General features: G+C 44.3%; 4 protein-coding genes, 4 non-coding genes and 1 pseudogene across 17 annotated transcripts in view; 2 read left to right on the top strand and 7 right to left on the bottom strand.

The window, feature by feature from the left end:
• Positions 1-4,566, top strand: part of MAP2K1 (mitogen-activated protein kinase kinase 1) — a 78,914-nt gene extending 74,348 nt beyond the window's left edge. For both annotated transcript variants that reach the window (XM_045449355.1, XM_045449356.1), the window contains exons 9-11: positions 2,428-2,489; positions 2,840-2,885; positions 3,534-4,566. In XM_045449355.1, the coding sequence (XP_045305311.1) occupies positions 2,428-2,489; positions 2,840-2,885; positions 3,534-3,647 (222 nt within the window). In that variant the 3' untranslated portion in view covers positions 3,648-4,566. The remainder of the gene's footprint in view (positions 1-2,427; positions 2,490-2,839; positions 2,886-3,533) is intronic.
• SNAPC5 (small nuclear RNA activating complex polypeptide 5) lies at positions 2,881-9,246 on the bottom strand. Of its 3 annotated transcripts, none has more exons than XM_045449357.1 (4): positions 9,104-9,246; positions 7,801-7,890; positions 6,653-6,793; positions 2,881-3,750 (listed from the first exon to the last, which is right to left on the bottom strand). In XM_045449357.1, the coding sequence occupies exons 1-3, from the start codon at positions 9,191-9,193 to the stop codon at positions 6,671-6,673; spliced, it is 303 nt and encodes a 100-aa protein (XP_045305313.1). In that variant the 5' UTR covers positions 9,194-9,246; the 3' UTR covers positions 2,881-3,750; positions 6,653-6,670. The 3 variants fall into 3 exon arrangements, with proteins under 3 accessions (XP_045305313.1, XP_045305315.1, XP_045305316.1); XM_045449359.1 differs by having other exon boundaries at positions 6,653-6,790; positions 9,104-9,243; XM_045449360.1 differs by lacking the exon at positions 9,104-9,246 and adding an exon at positions 8,879-9,055 and having other exon boundaries at positions 3,589-3,750; positions 6,653-6,790.
• A 1,772-nt stretch (positions 9,247-11,018) lies between these two features.
• Positions 11,019-15,940, bottom strand: RPL4 (ribosomal protein L4). Of its 2 annotated transcripts, XM_045449353.1 has the most exons (11): positions 15,427-15,626; positions 14,722-14,776; positions 14,138-14,309; positions 13,845-13,951; positions 13,388-13,526; positions 12,829-12,953; positions 12,408-12,537; positions 11,977-12,133; positions 11,643-11,726; positions 11,418-11,538; positions 11,019-11,335 (listed from the first exon to the last, which is right to left on the bottom strand). In XM_045449353.1, exons 1-11 carry the CDS (start codon positions 15,447-15,449, stop codon positions 11,108-11,110), a joined length of 1,341 nt encoding a protein of 446 aa, XP_045305309.1. In that variant the 5' UTR covers positions 15,450-15,626; the 3' UTR covers positions 11,019-11,107. The 2 variants fall into 2 exon arrangements, with proteins under 2 accessions (XP_045305309.1, XP_045305310.1); XM_045449354.1 differs by lacking the exons at positions 14,722-14,776; positions 15,427-15,626 and adding an exon at positions 15,645-15,940.
• LOC123584576 lies at positions 12,280-12,349 on the bottom strand. The gene has a single exon (XR_006705534.1). It is a non-coding gene; the product is annotated as a small nucleolar RNA SNORD18 (small nucleolar RNA).
• Positions 13,054-13,125, bottom strand: LOC123584575. Its single transcript, XR_006705533.1, has one exon. It is a non-coding gene; the product is annotated as a small nucleolar RNA SNORD18 (small nucleolar RNA).
• Positions 13,591-13,689, bottom strand: LOC123584629. The gene has a single exon (XR_006705583.1). It is a non-coding gene; the product is annotated as a small nucleolar RNA SNORD16 (small nucleolar RNA).
• On the bottom strand, positions 14,025-14,095 carry LOC123584578. The gene has a single exon (XR_006705535.1). It is a non-coding gene; the product is annotated as a small nucleolar RNA SNORD18 (small nucleolar RNA).
• A 15-nt stretch (positions 15,941-15,955) lies between the features above and the next one.
• Positions 15,956-25,134, top strand: part of ZWILCH (zwilch kinetochore protein) — a 37,709-nt gene continuing 28,530 nt past the window's right edge. For 2 of the 6 annotated variants that reach the window (XM_045449346.1, XM_045449343.1), the window contains exons 1-3: positions 15,956-16,251; positions 19,283-19,334; positions 22,919-23,014. In XM_045449346.1, coding sequence (XP_045305302.1) covers positions 16,196-16,251; positions 19,283-19,334; positions 22,919-23,014 — 204 coding nt within the window. In that variant the 5' untranslated portion in view covers positions 15,956-16,195. Of the gene's footprint in view, positions 16,252-19,282; positions 19,335-22,918; positions 23,015-25,134 lie in introns of those variants that run through there. The other 4 variants (XM_045449348.1, XM_045449345.1, XM_045449347.1 and 1 more) reach the window with 3 other exon arrangements.
• Positions 20,075-21,302, bottom strand: LOC123582273 (annotated as a pseudogene).

The raw sequence follows: 25,134 nt of genomic DNA, 5'->3' as shown, positions 1-25,134 counted from the left end.
GGCTGGTTTAGAGGCTGCGGGTGCCCCTTCCCCAGGGAGCATATTTGGGTAGCTCTGAGTTCCTCGTCCTTTCTCAGATTCAGGAGCCTCCAGTGTGGCCATTACACTCCTTCATTCACCACGTATTTCTTGTGCACTTACTGTGGGCTACGTGTGCACTGTGGGGTGGTGCTATGCACGAGGTGGGGGGCCACAGACGGGAAAACAAAAGTCCCTCGTCGTGAAGACCATTAGGTTAATATGGGAGGCAAAGCAAGTCCACACATACCTGCAAATTAGGGTTTCCGATTAGAAGTGCCATTAAAAGCAATAGATGTAAAAAAATGACAATGTAGAAACAGGTATGGAAAATATTCCGTATAAATTGTGTGGAAAACATTACAAAGTAGTATGTGTACTGTGATCAGTTCTTTAACAAATCTGTATGCATGTACGTACATACAAAATCTGAAAAGCAGTAGGAAATGGTGGTTCTCTCTGGATGGTGGAAATTTCTTTTGGCTTATTGCTGCTGGCTGGCTTTAATGCAGAGAACACACATTATTTGTGTAACGCACCTATACCAGTATGTTTAAATGAAAAAAGGATCAAGGAAGGGAGAGACTGCCCAGCATTCATCAAATCCTGGCTTGAGGGGGCAGGGAGCGGTGGCACAGAGGGGCTGGGGCAGGGCTCCCAGAGGAGCGGGGCTTTGCTGCGGCAGGATTTCCAGAGGTAGGGCCAGCACCCCCGGCCTCAGGTGTGGCGTGGGGAGTGGAGGAGGGGCGAGGTCTGTTAGCTTGGGGAGGCAGCTGGAGGCCCCACGCAGCTGGGGTACACGGTAAGAGGCATGGCTCTGTTCAAGAGACTAGCGGGGTAACTTTTCATACTTCTTACTGCTCTCTAAAACCAGACCCCAAAAGGCTCAAAATGGTCCCCGTGTCCATTACGAGCCAAACAGGGAAAATCCTGCTTCACCCCATCAGTTACGAAATCCCTAGGGAGGTTCACTTGCCCGTCCTTGCTGTCTGCACAGCTTTATGCTAAGCCATGAGACATGGGACGAAGTGCGGCATGTGATCTCGGCTGCTTACGGACTCAAGGAAGGCACAGCGCCTTGCATTTGTGGTAGTGCGGAGAGCCACCCTCTGCTTCCGGGACCTGAGCTGGGTGGTGCTGGGTGGGAACCGCAGGGAAGAGAGAGCCTGAGGAAATCAGCAGCCGCCGGTCTGGTCTCCTAGTGTGCCCGCTGCCAGCCTCCGGTGGCCCGGCTGGTTTCATCATCCTCTTCCTACAGGTGAGGAAACTCAGGCTCCGAGATGAAAAGTAGCTAAGTTCCTTCCCCCCTAGTGTACTTCCTTACCACCCACTCCTCCCAGCTCCCCTCCCTACCCTCCCAGGAGGCTGGGCCGCTAGGTCAGGTGTGGGCACCTCACAGCCCCTCTTTTGCCCGGCCCCCATCCTACTTGGGACTCTGGAGGCCAGGCAGTCAATCCCTCCTTTGAATGTTCCCTTCATCCCCCTCAGCAGCAGCGACCATCTGCAGGGTGGGCCTGAGAGCTGGGTTTTTAGTCCGTGGCCCCCAGATCAGTCTCATTTGCCTGGTGTCGTGGTAAGTCCTTCAGGGCAAGAGGGTGAGGCAGGGCTTTGTTGGTAGCGTGTTTAATTGTCAGTCTCTGATCACCTGTTGGTCGGGGCTGCACATCAAGGCAGTGACATCCGGGCACTGTGGGAGTCCACTCACAAGGAGGCCAACACTCCGCCCCGGCACAGGTCACAGGAGGGTGGGTCCCATTTCCTGGGTCTGCGTGGAACACACGAGCCAGGTGCTCCAGGAGCCCTGTCCTGTGTCGCCCTGCGTGACCTCCACTGCGTACCCTGGGGACACGAGAGCTGTTGCCAGTGTCCTAGCATCGATGCCCGCAAATAGCCTCCTTCCTGAAGTGTGCAGGGAACATTCTTCCAGACCCAGCCCTCTCAGCTGTTCTATTAATCTTTCTCCTCCGCTTCTTCGGGGTATAGCAGAAAAGGGATATACATTTTACGATTCAGCCTTCTGTGTCTTCCATGGGTGCTAGCACACCCCCCTAGCTCCTAGTTCCAGGACACACTCCAGGGTTTACAGTCGGATCAGCTAGAAGGGGTCCCAGAGAGAACGAGGTCCTCCTCACGTCACAGAAGGATAAACTAAGAGTCAGAAACTGATTTGTTTAGTCACTGGCAAGTGAGTGGTAGCCACCAACTCGGCCCCAGTTCCAGCTGTGGCTTGAGACAGCGGTTCCACCTGGGTGGCCGAGCAAGCAGCCACTGGCCTCTAACCCCTGTCTTCCCTTGGTTGGTTAAGGGCAGCACTGTCCCGAGGCCTGGGGCGGGGGTTGTGGGGGGTTGTGGGGAATATGGCTGGAGAAGGAAGCCAGGCATTTCTTAGGTCTTAACCTGTATTTACAGCCTCCTCCAAAGCTGCCCAGTGGAGTATTCAGTCTGGAATTTCAAGATTTTGTGAATAAATGGTAAGTCAGCTCCTCGCTCTCTGGAGATATGCTGGTTTTGTCGGCCTCCCCACCTGGTCTTGGGGAACGGAGCTTTGCCCTTTCCTCCACGCCTCCAGAATGCTAGGACTTCAGTAACTGGGCTGACCACAGCACTGGGTAAAAGCTGCCCCTCACCTGCCCTACAGGGATGGGCACATTGCCTTCTGATCTCAGGTTAATTCAGCACTTAAGAACCTGCAGGCATGCCGCAGTGCTAGGAACAGGAAGGTGAATACAGGGTGTGGGGAGGATAGGCATGTAAACGTGAAATAACTTGAGTTGGAGCCAGTGCCAGGAAATCTCTCTGACATTATCTTTCTTTCTTTAAGCCTCATAAAAAACCCAGCAGAGAGAGCAGATCTGAAACAACTCATGGTAAGTCCATGTATTTCCAATTTGTACATGACCCGCTTATTCATTTGTTCTCGGTCGGTCATCCGTCCAGTCCTCCTACAGCCCATTCCCCGCTGCCTTGACCAGTATGGTCCCATTGACCCTGGGGCTGCAGGATCCCAAACAAAAGGCTCCCGTGTCCACCCGTGAGCATAAAGGACGAGCTGAGGGAAGGAGCGGGCCAGCCCACTCCTTCGTGGGGACGGGGCCTTTTCCACCACTGACGGGCTCACCTTGTGTTCAGTATCCTCTGCAGCCCCTCTCGGAAGAGTGGGGCAGTAATGCCGGAGAACATCTGAGCTTGCAGAGCCCGTGCAGTATCACACACACTCCGAAGTCCACCCGTTCATTATTTTGCTCCTTCAAGCCACCCTGTGGGGCGCGGAGGACAGAGCGACTACTCCCAGTTCGCAGTGGAAGAGCGCAGGCCCAGGGAAGTGAGCAGCTGAGGCCTCCCGGCAGATCAAACAGGCAGAGTGGGCTCTCGGGGCGGGCGGCAGCCGGCCCCCTTCCTGGCCCCCTACTGCCGCCCAATGGCAGGCAGGCTCCGGGATTGCAAGACTGGTCCCAAGTCTAGACTCGGGACTCTTGAACTTTCCTTTAACTTACTCTCTGTTTCCTCGCACATAGGTTCATGCCTTTATCAAGAGATCTGATGGTGAGGAAGTGGATTTTGCAGGTTGGCTCTGCTCCACCATCGGCCTTAACCAGCCCAGTACACCGACCCACGCGGCTGGCGTCTAAGTATCTGGGAAGCAGCAAAGAGCGAGTCCCCTGCCCAGTGGTGTGCCATTGTCGCTTTCAGGCCTCTTTGCCATGCCTGTCTCCGTTCAGACGTGCATTTCGCCTACGACAAAGGATGAAGAACACAGCATGTGCCAAAATTCTATTTGTGTCTTTTTTAATATTACTGTCATTTATTCTGTTATTTCCCTAAGTGGATTGGCTTTGTGCTTGGGGCTATTTTTGTGTATGTTGATCCAAACATGCGCAACGTTCAGTTACAGTGAAACCTTGGTGACTGTGGGTAGTCATTCTTACTGAAAATTGCACTGCTCTTCCCCCACCGTGACTGGCTAGCTGCCTGTAGTTTTGGGATTCTTTTGACACTTGGTGGTACTGCATTCTTGCCGGGCGCACCTTCCTTCTGTTGGGGTAGGAGCCTTGTAAGATCCTTCACAGGCACTGCATGTGAAGCATGCTTTGCTGCTATGAAAAAGAACATCAGAAAGTATAGATCTTGTTATTTTATTATATTTTTGCTTTTGGTGTAGAATGAAGCAATTTCTGTCAAAATCTAGCCAGAGCCCTTCACTGCCACGATAGCTGGGGCTTCACCAGTCTGTCTACTGTGATGATTTGTAGACTTCTGGTTGTATTTCTATATTTATTTTAAAATATATTATGTGGGATATTTAGTGGTATGTGTCTCTTTAAGTTTGAATTAGTGTTTCTAAAATGATGGTTACTTTGAATGTTACAAATGGATCAAGGCATTAAAATGTATGAGATTTATCTTTCCCCAAATCCAAGTACCGATGCTATTGTAAACAAGTGTGTATAGTGCCTAAGAATTGTATGAAAATCCTTTTAACCATTTCAACCCAGATGTTTAACAAATCTAATCTCTTATTCTAATAAATATACTATCAAGTTAAAAGGATGAAAAAACAGGTCTACTTTTGTGGTAGGATTTGAGAAATCAAATGGTGTCGTCAAGCCTTCCTGTGAGGGCAAAGGGTAAAGAGAAGGAGGAGGCTACAAGGCAGAAATGCCACACTGGGGACGAGTCCAGTGCTCTGGACCAATGGGCCTTCCTGTAATTCCAAGTTGGACTTTGTCCAAGTCTTCTCAGCCATCACTTAGGTGTGAGCCTTCCAACTACCCTTCCCGTGCACTTGGGAGCAACAGATCCCCTCTCTTCCTGCCGTTTCTACCCAGGGAAAAGCAGGCAGGGTGGGGTCAGGGGGTAACCGGCCTGCTCACGGGAGCACCCTGCTCTTGGCTGTGCCCAGCTGGTGTGGGAGCCTCTACCCAGGACACCCAGCCCCGTGCTGTTTGGCTCCACTGAGCAATGGTTTTCCCTCTTCATTCCACTTTCCTGGAGGGGAATGGGCCTGCGCTGCCTTCGTCCCGCCTGTGAGGTAGCAGTGAAGTCACAGAAAACAAACTGACCACCGATGCCTTTTTTTGACCAGTGACTTTCAGAACTTCAGGTTCGTGTGGTGACGCCTGGTCAGCACCTCTTCCCCCATTTTCTTCCAGAGGGCAGGTTACAGAAAACCAATAAATACGTATTTAAAAACACAAGGCCTATTTTGTTTTCAAACTAAGAACAACGTGATTCAATCTCCTGAGTAGGTAGTCCCACTCTACATGGACAGGAGCTTAGAATACAGCCAGGGTTTAGAAAACTGCTTCGTGTTACGTATACCGCCTAGGCCGGTCCAGCATTTTTTTCTCGCTGTAAGGCTAACATCTGTTCTGAGTGTCCTAAATTCTCTATTCTATACAAAAGTGTTACATTTTGGGAGTCCAAGGGTTTTTCCCTAGTAGTTTTTACCAGGAATGATCTTGTTTTCAAGAATAATGTTCCCTGCGTCGGTCTTGCTGTTTTGAGTTCCCCATGTCCAATTCCTTCCGTAGACTCCCTCTTGCTGAGACACCAACAGTAGCTAGAGTTTTACATGATGCCTCACGAGCACCCCATAACCACATGCCAGAGTGCTGGAGCAGGTGCGCACCCTGTCATTTTACACGCGGGAAACTGAGAGCTGCAAAGAGTTCAATAAGGCAAGTGCCCAGTTAGTGGCAGAGCTAGAATTCAGAGCCAACTTTTCTAGCTCTCGAAAACCCACACTCATAAATTAGATTCCCCAAAAGTAAAGTTTGGTTGCTTTTGTTGCAAAACAATTTTCACACTGTGTTTTCCAAGAAATACGCTCATTTAAACTTTTGGCTATTTCCTGTAAGAGTAGCTGAAAATCACTGGAATGAAATGTTGATTAATACATACACCCATCCATGTTCTCTGCTGGTACAGTTACAGCAGAAGTTCTGCTTGAGGAGGTTCTGTATGTTTTGTTTGGCTTTTCTATTGCTTGGGCAGGGTAAGTTACTTTAATAAAATTCAGCAATACTTAACTGTATTTCACTGAAAAGGGGGCAGTATACAAATGTTAACAACTGTTATTTTGTAACAGTCATTATTACAAAAGCCTAATCTCCCAAGCATGTTGTCGGCAGCGTGCTGTGATGTCACCCGAGAGGTGGCAGCAGCCTGTGTTCCCAAGTGGCTCTCAGTACTCCTCACTTGTCATTTTTCTCTCCTAGACTGTGTGGCCTTGCTGCTCACAATGGTCCAATGGCATGCAGATGGCCTTTAATTGGCTTTCTTAAAAGAGGCATTGTTGACTGGAAAGGCTGGCTTGTATTTAAACTCTGCCCTTTTGGCAAATGCCAGACTTTCTCAATAGCACTGGAGAGGAAACTTTCTGTTTTGAGCATAATTACGGAATCTGACCAGAATACAGATGCAGCGCCGCCCACATTGCTCAAGGCTAAGATACCACATCTGTGCTTTTCCAGGTCACTGAAACGTCAGTTATGGATGGAACCATGTTTAGAACTACACATCATCCTAAAGTTCTTGCTTCCTTTTAAAGCGGGCCAGAGGGCCCACTTTGAAAGAATATTTTTTTGAGGAGACAAAGTTCCTGAGATATAGGAACTTAATTCATAGGACAAACCTTGGCTCTTTCCCGCCTTCAAGAATCTGATTCCTCCTCCTCCTCCTCCTCCTCCTCCTCCTCTGGCACATGGCTCCTTGTGCTCAACTCCAGTGCAGTTTGGTTGATTGATGCTTCATTGTCTACATGTACCAACATCTGCTTTAGGCAAGGACATTATGGATTAGTAGGAAAGACATGGTCACCAAACCAGCAAATTCTGAAATGTGTTTTAAAATCAAATCTCGGGGCGCCTGGGTGGCTCAGTCTGGTAAGTATCCGACTTCGGTACAGGTCATGGTCTCGCGGTTCGTGAGGTCGAGCCCTGTGCTGGTCTCTGCTGACAGCTCAGAGCCTGGAGCCTGCTTTGGATGCTGTGTCTCCCTCTCTCTCTCTGCCCCTCCCCCACTTGTGCTCTTTCTCTAATGTTTAATTTAAACATTAAATTTTTTTTTTAAATTGCAACTGCACATTCATCCCCAATATTTAATCACCAGGAGGTAAGGCCACTTCCTATCCCGATCCTCCTACCCTCTATTGCCACAATGGGAGGGAGTAAACACCCTAGTATTTGATAGAATGTTACCTGATTTACAAACATGGTTCATGCCTAAGAATTATGCTGGCCTACATGTGCTGCTCTCATATGGTTTTACATGGCTTAACACGCATCTGGGAGAAAAAAATGCTCAAATATGGTGTATTTAGAAAGAAGAACATTGCACCGTTTTACCTAAGGGCATTGGTAAGAGAAGGATACAATGAGGACTGGAACCCACTTTTTAGCACTATGTTTTGTAGTCAAAGCTACACTCTTGTTCTCACATCCCAGGCTTACTTATAAAGCAGCGGAAGTTTTGACATATGCCTGCAAAGATCTCCAATTCTCCCTCGGTTCACTGGAGTAACTAGAGGGGACGGATAACTAGGATGCTGCAGGCAATATAACAACACATGATTAATAAAGAGTACCTGGCTGCTAGAGAGGCAGGCTGTTCCTTGCCTACAAGAGTCATATGTAGTAGCCAGCGTATTAAATCAGAATAACTTAATTCCCTGAGTTCTTTGGGCTTGATCATGTAATTTACAAAAACTTTTGGCCTCCAAGCAGCCTGAGAGCAGGATGGACTTTGCATTCTCCCCCCAGGCTCACACTTGATTAAACTTACATCATGTGGCTGTTCAGATGCGGGCTGAGAAGGGAGCACTTCATCCCCTCTTCTAGAACTAATCATTGATTGGAGGGCTAGTTCTTCAACCTAGAAAAGAGGAGTCGAGGACACTTTGCTTACTATTTCACCAGGCTACTGACCTGGGTAAAATTTACAGATCATGCTGTCAAAGGCTCAAAGGCTGGCGTACTGAGAAGTGAAAACAGTGCAGCTCTGTGCAGCTCTAGAGCAAAAGATGGGGCCCTTAATATTTCCCCATATTTTAGGAAAGGTGCCCAAAACCCTCCAGCCCCTTTCCCCCTGGGGTGTACAGGTGTTTTCAGTTGAGCCAAGACTTTCATTCCCCTAGGTACAGCAGATCTGGGTAGAAAACACAAGTGTGCTACTTTAAAAAAAAGCCAGATGTCTTCTGATTCCACAAGGGGCCAATTCGCTAGCCTGTAGCTTTCTACCCAGGATTGAGAAAGGGAAGGCAGGAAGAATGGAAAGTGGAAGTGTTTCCTGGAGCGTAAAGGAACCTAGGTTTAGAGGTCATCATCCTCATACACAACACCCACCTACTGGATACTTGTATAGGTACTAGTGATAGGAGAACATACATGAGCACTGGCCAGCAACCGTCCCGAGGAAAAGCGTATTATTTTAATGTCACAGTTGTACAATGCTTTTCAGTTCACAAAAGGCTTTCATAACCCGCATCTCGTCTGGACGTAAAGATCCTGATGAAGGGTGCAAAGCAGCGCTTATCAGGATCATCTCACTGGGGCTAACGAGGATGGATTGGTGGGAAATGTGGGAAATGGCCCTGGTGCGCCTAAATCTCGTCCAGGCTGTGGAGTCATTAAGAGCTGCCAGAAGAAAAGCTACTGGGAACTCTGGGACAAGTCTCTTCTCTCCGGGCCTCGCTCGCTTTCTTTGCACAACGGATCCACCCATCTCTTCTAGCTTAACGATACCAGAGCTGTTTCAAGCGTCAACAGAAACTAGTAAATGGTGGCTAGCACATGCTGTAGGGGGTCGGGGGGAAGGGGTCTGGGGGCAGGGAGAACCTAGGCGAGCCTTAGGGAGGTCTCACTTCCTCAGCGCGTGGTGTGCGGTCCACCTGCGCTTACGGGTGCGGCGGTGGTCTTGCCGCACGTACAGATCGCCGGGCCTCAGCGTAGACCCGCAGGACCTAGATTCTAAGAGGAGTGGGCCTGCAACCTCAGTCCCGCCCCCCAGGTACTTGTCAACCAAAGTGGGCACCGCCTACGCCTGGGGTTCGCGGGGCGGCCCGGCTCGAGGGGCGTCCCGGGGTCACCTTGAGCCGGTTCAGCTGGTCGTGCAGGGCCGCCTTCAACCGGAGCAGCGTCTCCTCCTCCTTGCGCAGCTCCTGGAGCCGGCTCAGCATGGCGCCTCCTCCCGCCGGCCGACAGGCCCGGCGCCCGGTAATGACGTCTGGCGCCCTCGTTCCCGGAAAACAAACAGCAGGCTGGGCGGGGCTGGCAGCACGCGGGCAGCGACGCTTCCGGCCCGTCTCTGAACTCTCGCTGGCTCCTGGGTGGGAGCGTGCTTTTCCTAGGAGAGACCCCTTTTTTCTTTCCTTTTATTATATATATATTAATATTTATTTATTCTGAGATAGAGCGAGCAAGCAAGGTAGAGGCAGAGAGAGAAAAGAACCCCAGGCAGGCTCCGTGTGGGGCTGGAACCCACAAACTGTGAGTTGACGACCTGAGTTGAAACCAAGAGACGCTCAACCAACTTGAGCCACCCAGGCGTCCCCCTGCATCGCACTTTCAATGTGCTGCAGCAAGTGGCTATTTTAGCGCCACAAGACCTGCAGACGTATTTGAGGGCAGAGACCAAAACCACAGTATCTAGCACACAGGTGCACAAGCCCTGTTATTTTTGCAGGCAAGGATTCCACCTCATGTCAAAGTGGTTCCTAGGAGGGTGTGCAAATTGGAACAGGAAGATAAAGCAGGGTTATCATTCTATTGGGACGTGGTGCCTTTGTATGCTAAGGGCTAGATTGCCCTGAATCTGCCAAGTGGAAGATCCATCACCTTAATGTGGAATTTGAAGTACGTTGCCAATGGAAACAAACCTGTTGCAAAACAAGATCCCGACAGGAGATAAAAATAGGACAATTTAACTCTTAAGGTGGGAAGTCATGCTGGGACAGAACAGGGTAAGGAAAACAAACCAACGTTCTTTGGCGCAGACTTCTCTGCGTTTTTTTTTTTTTAGAGCAGAGCATGTGAGCAGGAAAGGGGCAGAGTTAAAAAAACGCTAAGCAGGGTGCAAGCTCAGCGTGGAACACAACACAGGGCTTCATTCCGCGACCCTGGGATCACGACCACAGCTTGAAACAAGCCAGATGCTCTGGGTTTTAAGGATGGGACTTTGGCTCTGGCCATGCTCATGCTTCAGGAGTTGGGAGCGCCATACAAGGTTCTGCATTGACAATGCAGAACCTGCGTGGGTTTTTTTTTTTTTTTACTTATTTTTGATAGAGACAGAGACAGAATACGAAGCAGGCTCCGGGCTCCGAGCGGTCAGCACAGAGCCCGATGTAGGGCACGAACCCACAAACCGCAAAACCATAACCTGAGTGCAAGTCAGACGCTTAACCGAGCCACCCAGGCACCCCTCTGTTAAAGTCAGTTTCAACTAAGCCACCCAGGTGCTCCTCTGCGCTATACTTGAATGTACTCATCCCTTAGTAAAACTGCAAGTATCAAGTAGTTCTGAAAAACGCTTCGGACACCTTCATAACATAAGTCAATTTATTGGGGGTAGCATCTCCTGCAGTAACTATACTCTAATGCAGCAGGTTCTAACAGGAACCTCTGGAGGAACCATCAATTTCTTAACGCAGTACCCCTAAATGTATATATATTCTGCCCTCTTGTGGCACTGTAAAAGCCAAACCTTTATGGAATTTTACTTATTTTTGAAGGTGTAGTTTTTTTTTGAGGAAGGATTGCTAAATCCTAATAGCTTCATATCTGAGACCAGTCTTTTAGCCATCTGCTTGTTATCTACAAACTGGATTTTACACGTGGATTTATGCAGCGCTCTTGTTTCCATTCATCTGCATGGATTTACAATGCAAAGTCCAGTTTTATACCAGACCAAAAAAAAAAAAAAAAAAAAAAAGGAAGCAAAAGACAGGAATTATGGGCAACAAAATAAAATTCAAACCAAGATTCACAAACACATCCAACAAGTCAGGTTTCTCACGGTCTTTGATTAGGCCTTTATTCATAATTAGCTGTCCAAAATGATTTAACTTTTATGGAACAAACAAATCTAAGTTTTATGCAGGTTTCTTTTCTTCCGTGGTGGGTTTCTTCTCTGCAGGCTTCTTCTCAGCTACTGGCTTCTTGGTTGTTGCAGGCTTTTTTCCTGCCAAGGGTTTTTTCTGCTTCTTAACACCAACAGCCTTCTTTCCTTTCTTCCCTACCACAGGCTTCTTGCCTGGAACGCCCTTCTCCTCGGATTTGGCTTCTAAGGCTGCTGCGGCCTTATCCATCCGGAGTTTGTGCTGCAACAAATTAAGAAGAAAACCTAAGAATCAAACCTTTCTAAAAACTTAACATATCAGCAAAAACCAAATTATCACTTACGTTCTTGGCCTGGCGAAGAATGGTGTTCCGGCGCATTGTCTTTGCATATGGGTTCAGCTTCAACATGATTCTCAGGTTTTTCAGTGGATTCTTCTTGAGGACCCTGCGATGAATCTTCTTGCTGTAGAAAAGTAGACATTACAATATTAACAACTTCATTCACATTATTCATGTTTCTCAAATAACGAATGGTAAGAGATTGGAATGAGATTATCACAAGTTTACCGTGGTGCTCGGAGGGCTCTCTGGATCTCAGGGCTCTTCAAGATTCTGCTAAGGTCTGTATTAAGCATCTTATGCATGGGAAGGCTGAGAAAAAAAAATGCTGACAATAAGATGCTCAATTCCCAATTCTCACTAACAATCGAAGCTCTCCTGAGTTAATTTCAACTACACTATCAACTTCTCAGAGTATCTCACCATTTTGGCATATCCTATCTGTACATGAGGGCACATGGCAAAACCACATTCGTTATTCACAAAACATGCAAACCAATAGCAAATAAGTATCTGCAGCATAAACACCCGTGTTTGATACATGAAAGCCAACAATACTCACTTGTAGTTACTCTTGAGGGAGGCAGCCTTACGCCAAGTGCCATACAGATCATCCAACTTGCGGAAAGCACTTTCAGTCCAGATGCAGAAACGTCCCACATGCCCACCAGGAGCAAGTTTCAAAATGTTCAGTTTGCTTACATTAAGCAAAGTAATTCCTTTTAAAGGAAAAAGAAAATTAGGGAGCCTGTATCTCAACACAAAAACACAAATCTTCTGTACTACTTTCGTGCTATGTAAGGTACCTGAGAGCTATGTTACTAATCAGGCAGTTCCAACCTTCACTGGTGTACTCATTCAGCTGAGAATCAGAAGTTCCACCAAATCATGTGTTTCAGAAACACGGACCATACAGTGGAATCTCATCATAGTAAAAACTGAGTAAACTTGCAGAGTACGGACAAGCAAAACATGCGTAAGCAGTACAATTACCGGGGATGTTTCTGAAGGCCTTGATGATACCATTGTCCTCATTATAGATGATGCAGGGTCCCCTGCGCTGGATACGACGACGGTTTCTCATTTTGCCCTTGCCAGCTCTCATTCGTTGAGAGGCATAGACCTAAAAAGCGAGAACATTTATTACTCTCATTAAAACATGACCTTAGTAATTCATCTTCAAACGTGATTTCAAGTAATTAGTCTCCACTGTAAAGAAAGGAGCCACGATGAATTGCCCAACATTCACATGCAACCGTAAATGCCAGGCAAGATTCAAACCTAAGTTTTATAAGGTTTTAGAGTCCTTGTTCTCATAGCCCCTCAAGTTACACTATCCTCCAGTCATCTTTTGAAATTTAAAATCTGATGAAGTTAAGGACCACCAAACGGGAAATTTGTTCATTAAACCTACCTTTTTGATATCATTCCAGGCTTTAAGTTTCTTAAGAAGCAAAACAGCCTCCTTGGTCTTCTTGTAGCCTTCAACTTTATCTTCAACCACCAAAGGAAGTTCCGGAACTTCCTCAATACGATGACCTGACAGAGCCAATTAACAAAAACCTAGTTACCCTGAACCTTTTGAAAAATTGAGAAACATTTCACATAATCCACAAAAGCAAGATGGAATACAATGTGCCAAGTCAGAATTTCCACAAATATCATGTGTTTCAGAAACACGGACCAATTAAGTGGAATCTCATCATTTTGACAGTTGCAGAGTAGGAACGTGATGAACTGAGTGGAAAAGTTTGCCAATATATGAAATCCCTGTATTTCTATTAGTTTCCCAGTTACACAGTCTTCACTGATGACTTACTATCGGCCTAAGTGGTCAGAACTATTATTTAGAAGAGGGAAATCTAGTCAGGCATTCTGGGATGAACAGAATTGACACAGATCATTAACATGATTGAAATGGTTGGGGGGGGGAGGGTACTTTGTACCAGTCCTGTAAAACAAAATCTACAAACCTTTAGACATGACCAGTGCTGGTAAGGCTGAGGCAGCCAGGGCAGAGCAGATGGCATATCGCTTCTGTGTTGTGTTCACTCTGCGGTGCCAACGGCGCCAAGTTTTGGTTGGTGCGAACATGCGGCCCCCACGACACATCTATTTTCCCAGTTAAGAATCTCATTTCTCAAAATTTTGGCAATTAAAAAAAAAGGTCATGTCTTGCTCAGTAAGAACTTTCGTCACCCTTCTGAACCAGCTTACTGACAGCAGGCAACTGTCGCTGAGAACAGAGTAAGACGCAAATTACGACATCATTGCAAGCAAAATTTCCTAATGCCAAGCCCATCTGCCTAGAGCAGTATTTCACCTGGACACTATTAGTATGTTTGAAATATTTTCAACTATGTACAAGCCAGGTTCAATTCGATAAATTCCCGAAGAGCTGACCCATCTACATAGTGGAACAAAGGATACATTTCCAAAAGCACCCTGGCCAGAACGGTGAGTTCCACCACCTCGAACTCTGGGAATTCGAGCCACGGCTCTGCCAGTACCCCAAGACTCAGCACTGGTTTGATGACCTGAAATTAGGAAGAAATACAAGTTTTAGCTACCCAATCATACTAATATAGGACTATTATGCATGGTAGCAACAGCATCAGAACATCCAAGAAAATCATGTGCTTCAGAAACACGGACCAATGGAGTGTTATTTCATCACTGCTGTTAAGCAGGTCTTAAAACATCAATCCTCGAAAAATCCATACCTGCTAATTCACTGACAGCATATGGCTGTCTATTGTTTTTGCGCAAGTTGGTGTGAACAAAGTTCACGATGTCCGGTCGAATGGGAGCCTTAAATACAGCAGGCAGAGTAACATTTTTGCCAGATGACTCCCCCTTTTCGGAGTACACGGATATCAATGGACGAGCACACGCCTGGGAAAAAGGAAACGATACTCATATTGACAAAGCCAAAGGCACTATGGTCAGCATCAACAATACCATTAAAACCTCAATTACAGGAGACTGGAATTTGGGGAGGTAGACAACACTCAGAGCTGAAACAGAGGCTATTACCAACACATTACGTTTATTAACTTCAAAACATTCTTACACTTAACATTTAGAATCTCAAGTTCAAGCACAAAATTGATCATTAAGCTTTCAAACCAGGCCTTACACGACAAAAACGATTCAAGGCATATTGTGAGATTCGAAAGTGCTACTTAATACTACCATCTAGATAAACTCTTCAACCCCAAATGTCAGCATATCTTGTCTCCTACAGTTCTCCTTCCAATTTCTGCCCGTGGCCCCCTTCATCTCAAACACGTATCACACAACTTACCAGTACAAATACTGGCCATGTTTCTTTTTGCTCAACCTTCTCCAAAGGCTTACACCTGAAAGCAAAACTAAATTTCTGAGGATAGCCTACAGAATCTGTTGGATTTCATCTCCCACACTTTTCCAGATCCTACTGTCTGTACCTACACCCAGGGGCATACCCCTTCTCCCTCAGAGGTAAGTCTTCCTCTTAAAAACAATCTGCATGCTTCCTCACCCTCCTTCAGACCACCTTCTCTGACATTTCTCTTATTACTTTAAAGCCCAACTACTGCCTCGCCTTCCATTCCCCATGTCCACAACACTACCATCGAACATTCTAGTGCTATTTTGTCCAAATTATCATCCAAGCATCACAAGTATAGGGTCTTTTTTCCCCACTGAACTATACCTGGCTAAAAAATTCATAGGTTTACAGAACACCAAATAGCAACTTTTAAGTTAAGGAGATGACGAAGTTTTTGTAGAGGCACGTGTTAAGATGAACACATAGGAGTATTCAGAAAAATGTGGATATGCGGGTCTTTAATAAAATCTGCCTCGGCAAAAATGAAAATGTTCCTTCCTGAACAACACCTGAAAATACAAAGCCCAAAACTGATTATGGCCCCGATTCAGTCTTAGGCCCCAAGTGCTTCCCTATTTTCGGTAGAACTCACGCCTTCTACGATGCAAGGAAACTAGAATCCCAAAGATTCCTCCGCACCTGAGAGCGACCGTGTCGCCCATTGGGACGCCCACGTTGCCTCTAAAATGGCTGCCGTAAATTAGCCGCACTACCCAGCTCCAACCCACAAACAGGTGATGCCTCCATCCCCTTTACCCTCGCTTTCTCCCCTACAGTTCTTGGGTCCTAAACCCCTAATACATTTCTGCCGGGACCCGAGCGCAAGAAAGAGTTCGCCAAAATGGACCTCCACTCACCATCGCGGGGAGAGGAGAGGGCCACGCTCCTCTCAACCCGGCGGCTCCTATAGGAAAAGGAAGTGCCTAGCACTTCCGCTCTATTTGTATACTTCAACTCGTCCGCCAACCTTCCCCGCCTCAGAACCATCCAGAGACATAAAATCTCTCTCTACCCCTCTATAAAAATAAAAAATAGCGTATTATTTTTTCACATGCATCAAATTATGGTATCTACCCACTTTCAAAGCCAACAATATCGCTTAGAAATAAGGGACTCCTTTCCGCGGAATAATCCATAAAGAGGCGTGGCAACTCTCGCGAGACGAAGTGTCTTTTCCCTCTCAGCCGCTGCAACTTATTTTAATTTTTTCTTACAGGAATGGAAAATTGTTGGCAGAGGAAAAACTGCGGTGTACTCTAAAACAAAAGATTAACTTGATGGACAAACGGGGCCTGTCGGGAGTGGGTGGGGTGTAAAAGTAGTCCCGGCGATGGGGTCATGACCCAGGACGTCAGCGTCCGGCGCGCAGTTCAGTTTGGTGGTTTCGGATCTGCAGTCGAATCGGGGCATGATGTGGTACCGAATGAACCGAGCCGCTGAGGAATTTTACTCTCGGCTCCTGCGGTGAGTTGTAGCCTTTGCTGTTGCTTTGGGTGCGAGGACAGCATTTGTCCCTGGGCGTCATTTTCGACTCCGCCCCAATCCTCTTGCCCCTGCTTTAGGGATCAGCGCTCTGTCGCTTCTCAGTGGCGCCTACGTTACAGACTAAGGCAGCTTTCCTGGGGTCTTGGAGTTGGGGAATGGCCGGTTGGTTATCTGTTCGAGTGTGTGGTTGACCCTGTGGGGGCTTGCTTGTAGTCTCGTATAGGCGAAAACAAGTGCATGTTATCAATGGAGGTGGAAGGTGACAAGTTTTTCAAGAGGCCCTTTATTCGTTCTAATGCACAGAACTTAGGATATGTTAGAGGCACTTCTCAGAATACGGAAAACTAGATGTTGGCATCCTTCATCGGTTTAAAGCCTTTCTGGTGTGAAATGTATTTGTTTCGGTTCGTTACATGAGCTACAGTTATAATAACGTAATAGTGTGTTTTTGTTACATACCGTTATTTCACTGTGCTCTGAGACTTTATTATAGTGAATTGCTAGTACAAAAGGAGAGTCCATCTAGTTCTGCATCCAACTTTAAAGTCGAATCCGTAGTTCTCAAACTTGAACTTGCTTCAGAATCACCTGGAGATTTGTCAAAACACAGATGGCTGGGCCCCACCTCCAGGGTTTCTGATTTAGTAAATCTGGGTGGCGCCAAAGAATTTTCCTTTCTATCACATCCCGGGTGAAACATGCTGCTGGCCTGACACCACAACTTTGAGAACCACTGATGTAATCTAACCTCCTATTTTTTAAATGCCATACTTTTTCATTATTCTGTGGAAAAAATTTGGCTTTTTTAAAAAAAGTTTATTTATGTATTTATTTATTTTGAGAGTGAGAGAGAGCGAGTGAAGGGCAGAGAGAGGAGGAGAGAGAATCCCGAGCAGACTCTGCACCATCAGCACAGAGCCTGATGCTGGGCTGTATCTCACAAAGCTTGAGGTACGAACTTGACTTGACATGACTTGAGCTGAAACCAAGAGTTGGACACTCAACCAACTGAGCCACCCAGGCGCTCCTCGTTATTTATCTTTATTGCTTTTCTTCTTCTTGCAAAAGTAGTAATCCTTGCCAATTTTTTGAACATTATAGAAAGAGCTCTAGGCTTTTTTTTTTTTTAACTAATAATGTCTTGAATGGCTTTCAGTATGACACCCTATAGATCTAGCTCATTGTTTTTAACTGCTGTATAATATTTCATTCTGTGCCTGTGTAATGCTTATTTAACCAGTCCCCCATTGATACTGTTTTATTTAGACCCTTTATGGTTCCCAATTATTTCATGGATATTAGTCTTTTTTTCTACTTGTAAGCACAGTGCCTCTGTATCCAGTTGCCTACTGGAAATTTCCATGAGAACCTCAAACTCCATATTTGCAAAACTGAATTCATCTTTTCCCCACAACCTGACTTTTTTGCTCCTGAATTCTTGAATTCTTGAATTAATTAATTCTTGAATTAAGCCTATGAATTAAGAGCTCCTCAGATCCAAGGTCGTCACTTCTCTTTTCCACCACCCTCCACCCCCATCCTGTCTAGTCAGTCACTTGGAGCACTTTGCCCTCTATCTCTATGGCTTCTGTTCAGGCCATCGTCACTTCTTATTCGCAGCTGTTTTCCTGGCCTCCTTTATACCCTCCATCTCATGGTCAGAAAGGTGTTTCCCATTTAGAATCTTGTAGTGAGTTCCTCTTGGCTTTCAGGATAAAGTTCTAGTGTTAGCAAAATGTCTTCCATTGTGCTACCATAGCACCCTGCATTCACCTCTGTCGGAGCACCCAGCACCCTGTGTTGTAACTGTTGGTTTACTCTTTAGACTTCAGTCAAGAGTATGAACCAGGGACTATGTTTTTGTTTTATATCCTGGACATCTAAGAAGAGTTCTTGCCTATGATATACATGATTGTTGAATAATCAAATAACATCTCTCAGTGATACATAAAAGACAAAATATCTTTAAGAATAAATCAAAATCTCGTCCAGAATGGCAAAAGCCAATCATTCACAGGGCTAGTTCTCCTGTTTTTATTTCAGTAAGAGTAGATCAAATAATAAATGGTATCCTGAAACAATTCGATGGGTTCTTTTAGGACTCCAAAGATTTATTCTCTTTCGGAGTATAGATCAGACTGATAGACGTTTTGGTATATTTAATGGTTTATAGCTAACATGCTTTGGGATGACTATTTTAAAACTTTCTTGAACGAAACCATAATTATTAAATGATATCTGAGAGTTTTGTGTTTACATTTTTATAGGGAGTTGTTTTTTTTTTTAATTTTTTTTTTTAATTTTTTTTTTTTCAACGTTTATTTATTTTTGGGACAGAGAGAGACAGAACATGAACGGGGGAGGGGCAGAGAGAGAGGGAGACACAGAATCGGAAACAGGCTCCAGGCTCTGAGGCATCAGCCCAGAGCCCGACGCGGGGCTCGAACTCACGGACCGCGAGATCGTGACCTGGCTGAAGTCGGACGCTTAACCGACTGCGCCACCCAGGCGCCCCTATAGGGAGTTGTTTAATATGAAATTTACTAAGTTTTTAGTGACAGCTCATAAAGAGAGGGAGAATAGATGTTTCTGTTTTAGCCATAGAAATCTAGGGCTGGGAACCTTAAGTAACTTTTCTGTGGTTACCCACCGATTCAGTGGCAGATCAGAATCCAGTGATTTTTTTTACTTCTTAAGTCAGGCTGTAAATTACATTTTAATAGTAACTGAATATGTGTTTCAGAAGATAGGAGAGTAGAGCTGGGTAACCTGATCATGCTGCCTCTGAGGAGTTGTGAATAGTAGTCTATTAATCTCTACCACATTTCCTTTTTCTATTCCTAACTTATACTCTTTTTCTGCTTTTTTCCGTCTTCCCAATCATGCATTAAGGCTGGTTTGTGTTTACTTTCCTCACTGGTGTCATGCAGAGATAAAGTGATGACAAACTTCTGAATTTAAATGTCAGAATACTATAGCTCTATTTTTCACATGTGGTTCTGCATTTCAGGGAGTTTGATGAAGAAAAGAAAGGAATCCATAAAGACCCATTTATCTATGAGGTATGAACAATTTATTTGGTCTTTAAACACAACTCATTAATCCTAACATTCTGTTTTCAAAAGTTGGGTTCATTGAAGGGAGTTTAGAGTAAATTCCACCCTCTTAGAGTACAGTTCTATGAGTTTTTACAAATGCATTCAGTCATATGGCCACCGACATAATATCTAGAATATTTCTGTCACCTCCAAAAATCTCATGTCCCTTTGTTGTCAGCCCTTTGTCTCTGGCCTTTTCCAGAGTGTCATATAAATAAGATCATACGGGGCATCTGGGTGGCTTGGTCGGTTAAGCGTCCGACTTCGGCTCAGGTCATGATCTCACGGTCCTTGGGTTTGAGCCCCATGTCGGGCTCTGTGCTGACAGCTCAGAGCCTGGAATCTGTTTCAGATTCTGTGTCTCCCTCTCTCTCTGCCCCTCCCCTGTTCATGCTATGTTTGTCTCTGTCTCAAAAATAAATAAAGGTTAAAAAAAAAAAAATTAAAAAAAAGTAAGATCATACACTATGTAGTCTTTTTTTTTTTTTTTTTTTTAGCGTTATTTAGTTTTTATTTCATGATCATAAACTTTACTCTGCAATCCAGCTAGACTTGGAGGGGAGTAAGGAAAACATGGAGCCCATAGAACTGCAAGGAGAGCACAAAGATTATAGGAGATTTCGAGCAGATGGAGGTGAGGGGGTCCTCTCCCAAGCTACAAAAACAATGGTCTGGTAGTTAACATAAAACACAAGTGAGATTTATTAGATTCGTCCACGGTCAGCAATGGTGGTCTTCTTGCCGGTCTTGCCATTCCTGGACCCAAAGCTCTCTGTGGCTTCCACAATATTCATTCCCTCCTTCCCTTTGCCAAAGACCATGTGCTTGCCATCCAACCACTCCATCTTGGCAGCGCAGATGAAAAGTTGGAAACCATTTGTGTTGGGTCCAACATTTGCCATGGACAAGATGCCAGGACCTATGAGTTTCAGGATGAAATTCTCATCATCAATTTCTCCCCATAGATGGACTTGCCACTAGTGCCGTCATGGCATGTGAAGTCACCACCCTGGCACGTAAATCCTGGAATAATTCTGTGAAAGCAGGAACCTTTGTAACCAAATCCTTTCTCCCCAGTGCTCAGAGCATGAACGTTTTCTGCCATTTTTGAAACTTTGCAAACAGCTGGAAGGAGATGCAGTCCAAGGACTCGCTGTCCATGGTGATGTCGAAGAACACGGTGGAGTTGACCGTGGCTGGGCAGTGTGGTCAGCCCCGGGGTGGCAGCCTCCGTAAGGCCTATATACTGTGTGGTCTTTTGGGTCTGGTTTCTGTCAGTGAGTGGACGCATTTGAGATTCATCTTTGTTTTGTGTGTATCAGTAGTTCATTTTTATTGTTAAATACCACCTCACTGAGTGTGTGACAGTTACCCACTTACCAGTTGATAGACACTTGGATTGTTTTTGATAGTTTTTGATAGTTATAAATAAAGCTGCTATAAATATTCATGGATTTATTAAGCATCTAATATATGCCAAGTGTTGCATAGGTGAAGTCCCCATAAAGTTTGATCCATAAAATAATTAGCGAACTAAAATTAATTGTATGCTAAAAGACAAATAAGCTGGAGATAGTCCTATAAGATAAAGGTTAATTACTCATATATATGAAATACATAAAAAACTCATAAAAATCAACAAGAAAAATGACAATCATGACAGAAGAATAGGCAAAGAACAAAAATAAGTAATTCCAGAAAGAAAAATACAAATGGCGTTGTTTCTTACTGTTTGAATTTTCGTTAACCAAACCCAGGAACTAAGTATATCCGGGTAAATGTATTAATCCCACCTTATCTGAGTTCTTGCTTGATGTGTGTGGTAGTTTCCTAGGGCTGCTGTAACCACAAATTGGTTTGCTTAAAACGGAAATTTATTCTATTGCAGTTCTGGAGACTACGACTCTGAGGTGGAGGTGTCAGAAGGGCCATGCTCCTACTGAAGGCTCCAGGAAAGGATCCTTTCTTGGCTCCTTCTGGTTTCTGGTGGTTTCCAACAGTCCTTGGAGTTTCTTGGCTTCTAGACACATTACTCTGATTTCTGCCTCTGTTAATACATAGTATTCCTATGTGTGTCTATGTGTTTAAATCTTTCACACCTTACAAGTACATCAGTCATTGGATTTAGGGCCCCCCTAATCCAAATTAATCCTCACCTTGATTACATTTGCAGAAACTTTTTTTTAAATGTTTATTTTTGAGACACACAGACACACACATGCGTGCGGCGTGAGTTGGGGAGGGACAGAAGAGAGGGAGACACGGAATCCAAAGCAGGCTGCAGGCTCTGAGCTGTCAGCACAGAGCTCTACATGGGGCTGGAACCCATGAACTGCGAGATCATGACCTGAGCCAAAGTTGCATGCGTAACCAACTGAGCCACCCAGGTGCCTCATTAAAGACCCTCTTTCTAAAGAAGGCCACATTCAGAGGAACCAAGGGTTAGGACCTCCCCATGTCATTTGGGGTATATTCAATCCACAATGGGACTTGAAACTCAAGAACCTAGTAGATTAGAATAAACACATCATCCTTTGCTCTTTGAACTTTGTATCTAAATGCTTCAGTATCCAAACTGAGAAATTAAATAGATTCAAATAATGAGGCATATTTGTCAATAATAAGCATATGAAATTTTTGCTGTGAGATGATAAAAGTAAACAGTGAAAATACTCTGTTGTGGTAAGCGATTAGAATGCGAATATGTGGGCATGGCATGTTTGCAAGGCAATTTGAAAATATCGGTGTGATTCTGGATACTTATCTTAAGAGAGGAATTCAAGGATGTTGATTATTAGCTGTTTGTTATAGCACAGAACTTAAAACTATCCAAATGTTGAAGAAAATGGAATTAGTTATGTGATGGTAGAGCCAAAGAACGTTTAATGGCACAAGAAGCTTATGATTTAGTCTGTAGTATTTTTTTAAGCAAAAGCCTATGTAGATATCTAAATGCTGAATACATTTCTACTCAAGTAGATTAATTTATGTGTCTGCAAAAAGTTCTGGCAAGATATAGGCCAACCAGGCTAATTACAGTGATGATCATTCTAGCTAGTAGAATTATATGTGAGTTTTAAAAAATCTGTTAGCTGTTTTCAGATTTTTCTGCAATAAACATGTTTGCAATAGGAATGGAAAAGTAAGTAGTTCCTATAAATTGATAAAAGTTCTAAACTCCATAGTACAATCAGAAGAAAAGAGCATATTTAGTAAAGTGCTAATTATATGGGACATGATTGTAAATATAGTATGAGTGGAGGGAAAGAATGTCCATGTGATCCTAATGAAAAGAAGGCTCGACAAGGCAGGGTGCACTTTAGGTGAGCCTTCAAGCATTTGTAGACGTGAACGTAAGAGCTAGATTTATCTAAACATGAAAAAACAACCTGGCAAAGAATAAAAATGAAATCTTATCTTTAGAACATTATGTTTTGTTCAAATTTTCCTTTTCAGTCACTTGCCTACAACTGGTCTTTACGTGTTTAAATTATTTGCACTAATATATGTGTGTATATATAACATTGCCTGACAACTTTTTTTAACAGACTGATGTTCAAGGGCAGTTGATCGGCAAAGGCCAACCAAACCCTTTGAAAAATATTCTAAATGAAAATGACATGATATTCATTGTAGAGAAATTGGTAAGTAGTGTTTGGGCTTTGTGCTTGTTTAATTCTTTTTTTTAATCTTATTTTTAATGAATTTATTTAATAAATTAATTTTATTTTTAATAAGATTAAAAATTCGAGTGGGGCTCAAACTTACAACCCTGAGATCAAGAGTCACATGCTCCATCAACTGAGCCAGCCAGGAGCCCCTGTGCTTGTTGATAACTAACAGCCAAATTCAGTTTATTGGGAATAATCTCAGATGTGCCCATTTTTTTTATCAGCATATTAGTGAAAGCAGATTCTAATTCTTTTAGAAATAGAATTTCTAAATTTCTCCTTTAGAAATACAATGAGAATTGCATAGGTAATTTAAAATTTTGTAGTAGCCTGATTTTTAAACAGTGAAATAGGGCCACCTAAGGGGCTCAGTTGCTTAAGTGTCTGACTTTGGCTCACATCATGATCCCACAGTTTGTGGTTGGAGCCCCGCATCAGTCTGCTGCTAGCACAGAGATGACCTCAGAGCCTCTGTCCCCCTCTCGCTCTGCTCCTTCCCTGCTGGTTCTATCTCAAAATAAATAAACTACAAAAAAGTGAAATTATCATATATTGTCAAATTGACCTTTTTTCTCTTTTGTCCACTCCTGTAAGTTTTAGCACATGTACAGATAAGTTCTGGTAATCACCACCACAATCAGGGCACAAAATAGTTCCATCACCCTAAACAACTCTCGCGCTAACCCTTTAAAATCCTACTTTTTTCTAACCTCTACCCCCTGGCAACTGCTGATCTCTTTTCCCTTGGTGTAGTTTTGTCTTCTGTCATGAATGGAATCATACAGTTTGTAACCTTTTGAGTTTGTCTTCTTTCACTCTGTATGCCTTTGAGATTAAGTTGTAAGTATATCAGTGGTTCATTTCTTGTAATTGCTGAGTATATTCTGTAGCTGTACCCCTGTTTATTTACCGAGTCGTAAAGGACTTTTGGGCCGTTTTCAGTTCTCAGTGATCATGGATAGAGCTGTTATAATCATTTTTGTACAGCTTTTTGTGTGAGCATAAGTTTTTTCTTGATGCTAAATACTGAGGTGTGGAATTGTCTGGAATTAAGTTTAATAATGCTTTTTATTTACTCCTGTATATTTAATAATATTTCAATGCCTAGTTAAGATAAAAATCTTTGAGATATTTTGAGTTGTTTTTTTTTTAATGTTTATTTTTGAGAGAGTCGGAGCATGAGCAGGGGAGGAGCAAAGAGAGAGAGAGAGAGACAGAGACAGAGACAGAGCACAAGCAGGGGAGGGGTAGAGAGGGATGGAGACAAAGAATCTGAAGCAGGCTTCATGCTCTGAGCTGTCAGCACAGAGCCCGCCTTGGGGCTCGAACCCATGAACTATGAGATTATGACCTGAGCTGAAGTCGGATGCTTAACCACTGAGCCACCCAGGCTTCCTGAGTTGTTTGTTTGTTTGTTTGTTTGTTTGTTTTTTCCATACTGCATCTTCAAAACCTGGTGTGTATTTTACACTTATATCTTCATTTGGTCTGGCCGTGTTGCCATTACTCAATAGCCACATGTGGCTAGTGGCTGTTTTACCGAACAGCACAGTGTATGTAGGTATTACTCACGAAGTTCTACTTTAATTTTTGTTTATTAAATGTAACAGAGAAAACTTCTTATCTTTTGCATCACTTTATAATTCCAACCTTAAACCTTTGTGTTTTAGTTACGGTAATTATTTTGGCAGAGCAGTTATAGTAATTTTTATTAAGTGGTGATAATGTTGTCATGCTACACAGTTGCTTTGGGGCCAGAACCCATTCTTTGACTACATGGTTTTCTGAAGTGGATTGGAACAGACTAATGGGGGAAGGTGGAAGTACTTTTTTTTTTTTTTTTTTTAATTTTTTTTTAAGTTTAGTTTTTGAGAAAGAGTGCACACAAGCAGGGCAGGGGCAGAGGGAGAGGGAGAGAGGGAATCCCAAGCAGGCTCCACATTGTCAGTGCAGAGCCTGACGTGGGGCTCAAACCCACAAACCTTGAGACCATGACTTGAGCCGAAACCACGAGTCAGACACTTAACTGACTGAGCCACCCAGCTGCCCCAAAAAGTGGAGGTACTTTTAGAAGGAACACCTCTGCTCTAGGA

Source organism: Leopardus geoffroyi, chromosome B3, assembly GCF_018350155.1.
Source record: "Leopardus geoffroyi isolate Oge1 chromosome B3, O.geoffroyi_Oge1_pat1.0, whole genome shotgun sequence".
Classification (NCBI taxonomy): domain Eukaryota; kingdom Metazoa; phylum Chordata; class Mammalia; order Carnivora; family Felidae; genus Leopardus; species Leopardus geoffroyi.
This window is presented reverse-complemented; position numbering and strand designations above follow the sequence as displayed.

Excerpts from the sequence above, each read along its gene's own strand:
- RPL4 (XM_045449353.1), bottom strand. The coding sequence starts at position 15,449 with ATGGGCGACACGGTCGCTCTCAG. Across the intron at positions 11,727-11,976 it reads TCCCTCAAGAGTAACTACAA|CCTTCCCATGCATAAGATGC; the intron begins GTGAGTATTGTT and ends TTTTTTTCTCAG. Across the intron at positions 11,336-11,417 it reads TTCTTCGCCAGGCCAAGAAC|CACAAACTCCGGATGGATAA; the intron begins GTAAGTGATAAT and ends AATTTGTTGCAG.
- SNAPC5 (XM_045449357.1), bottom strand. The coding sequence starts at position 9,193 with ATGCTGAGCCGGCTCCAGGAGCTGCGCAAGGAGGAGGAGACGCTGCTC. Across the intron at positions 7,891-9,103 it reads ACCAGCTGAACCGGCTCAAG|GTTGAAGAACTAGCCCTCCA; the intron begins GTGACCCCGGGA and ends CCTCTTTTCTAG. Across the intron at positions 6,794-7,800 it reads CATCTGAACAGCCACATGAT|CAGATGTTGGTACATGTAGA; the intron begins GTAAGTTTAATC and ends CCTTGCCTAAAG.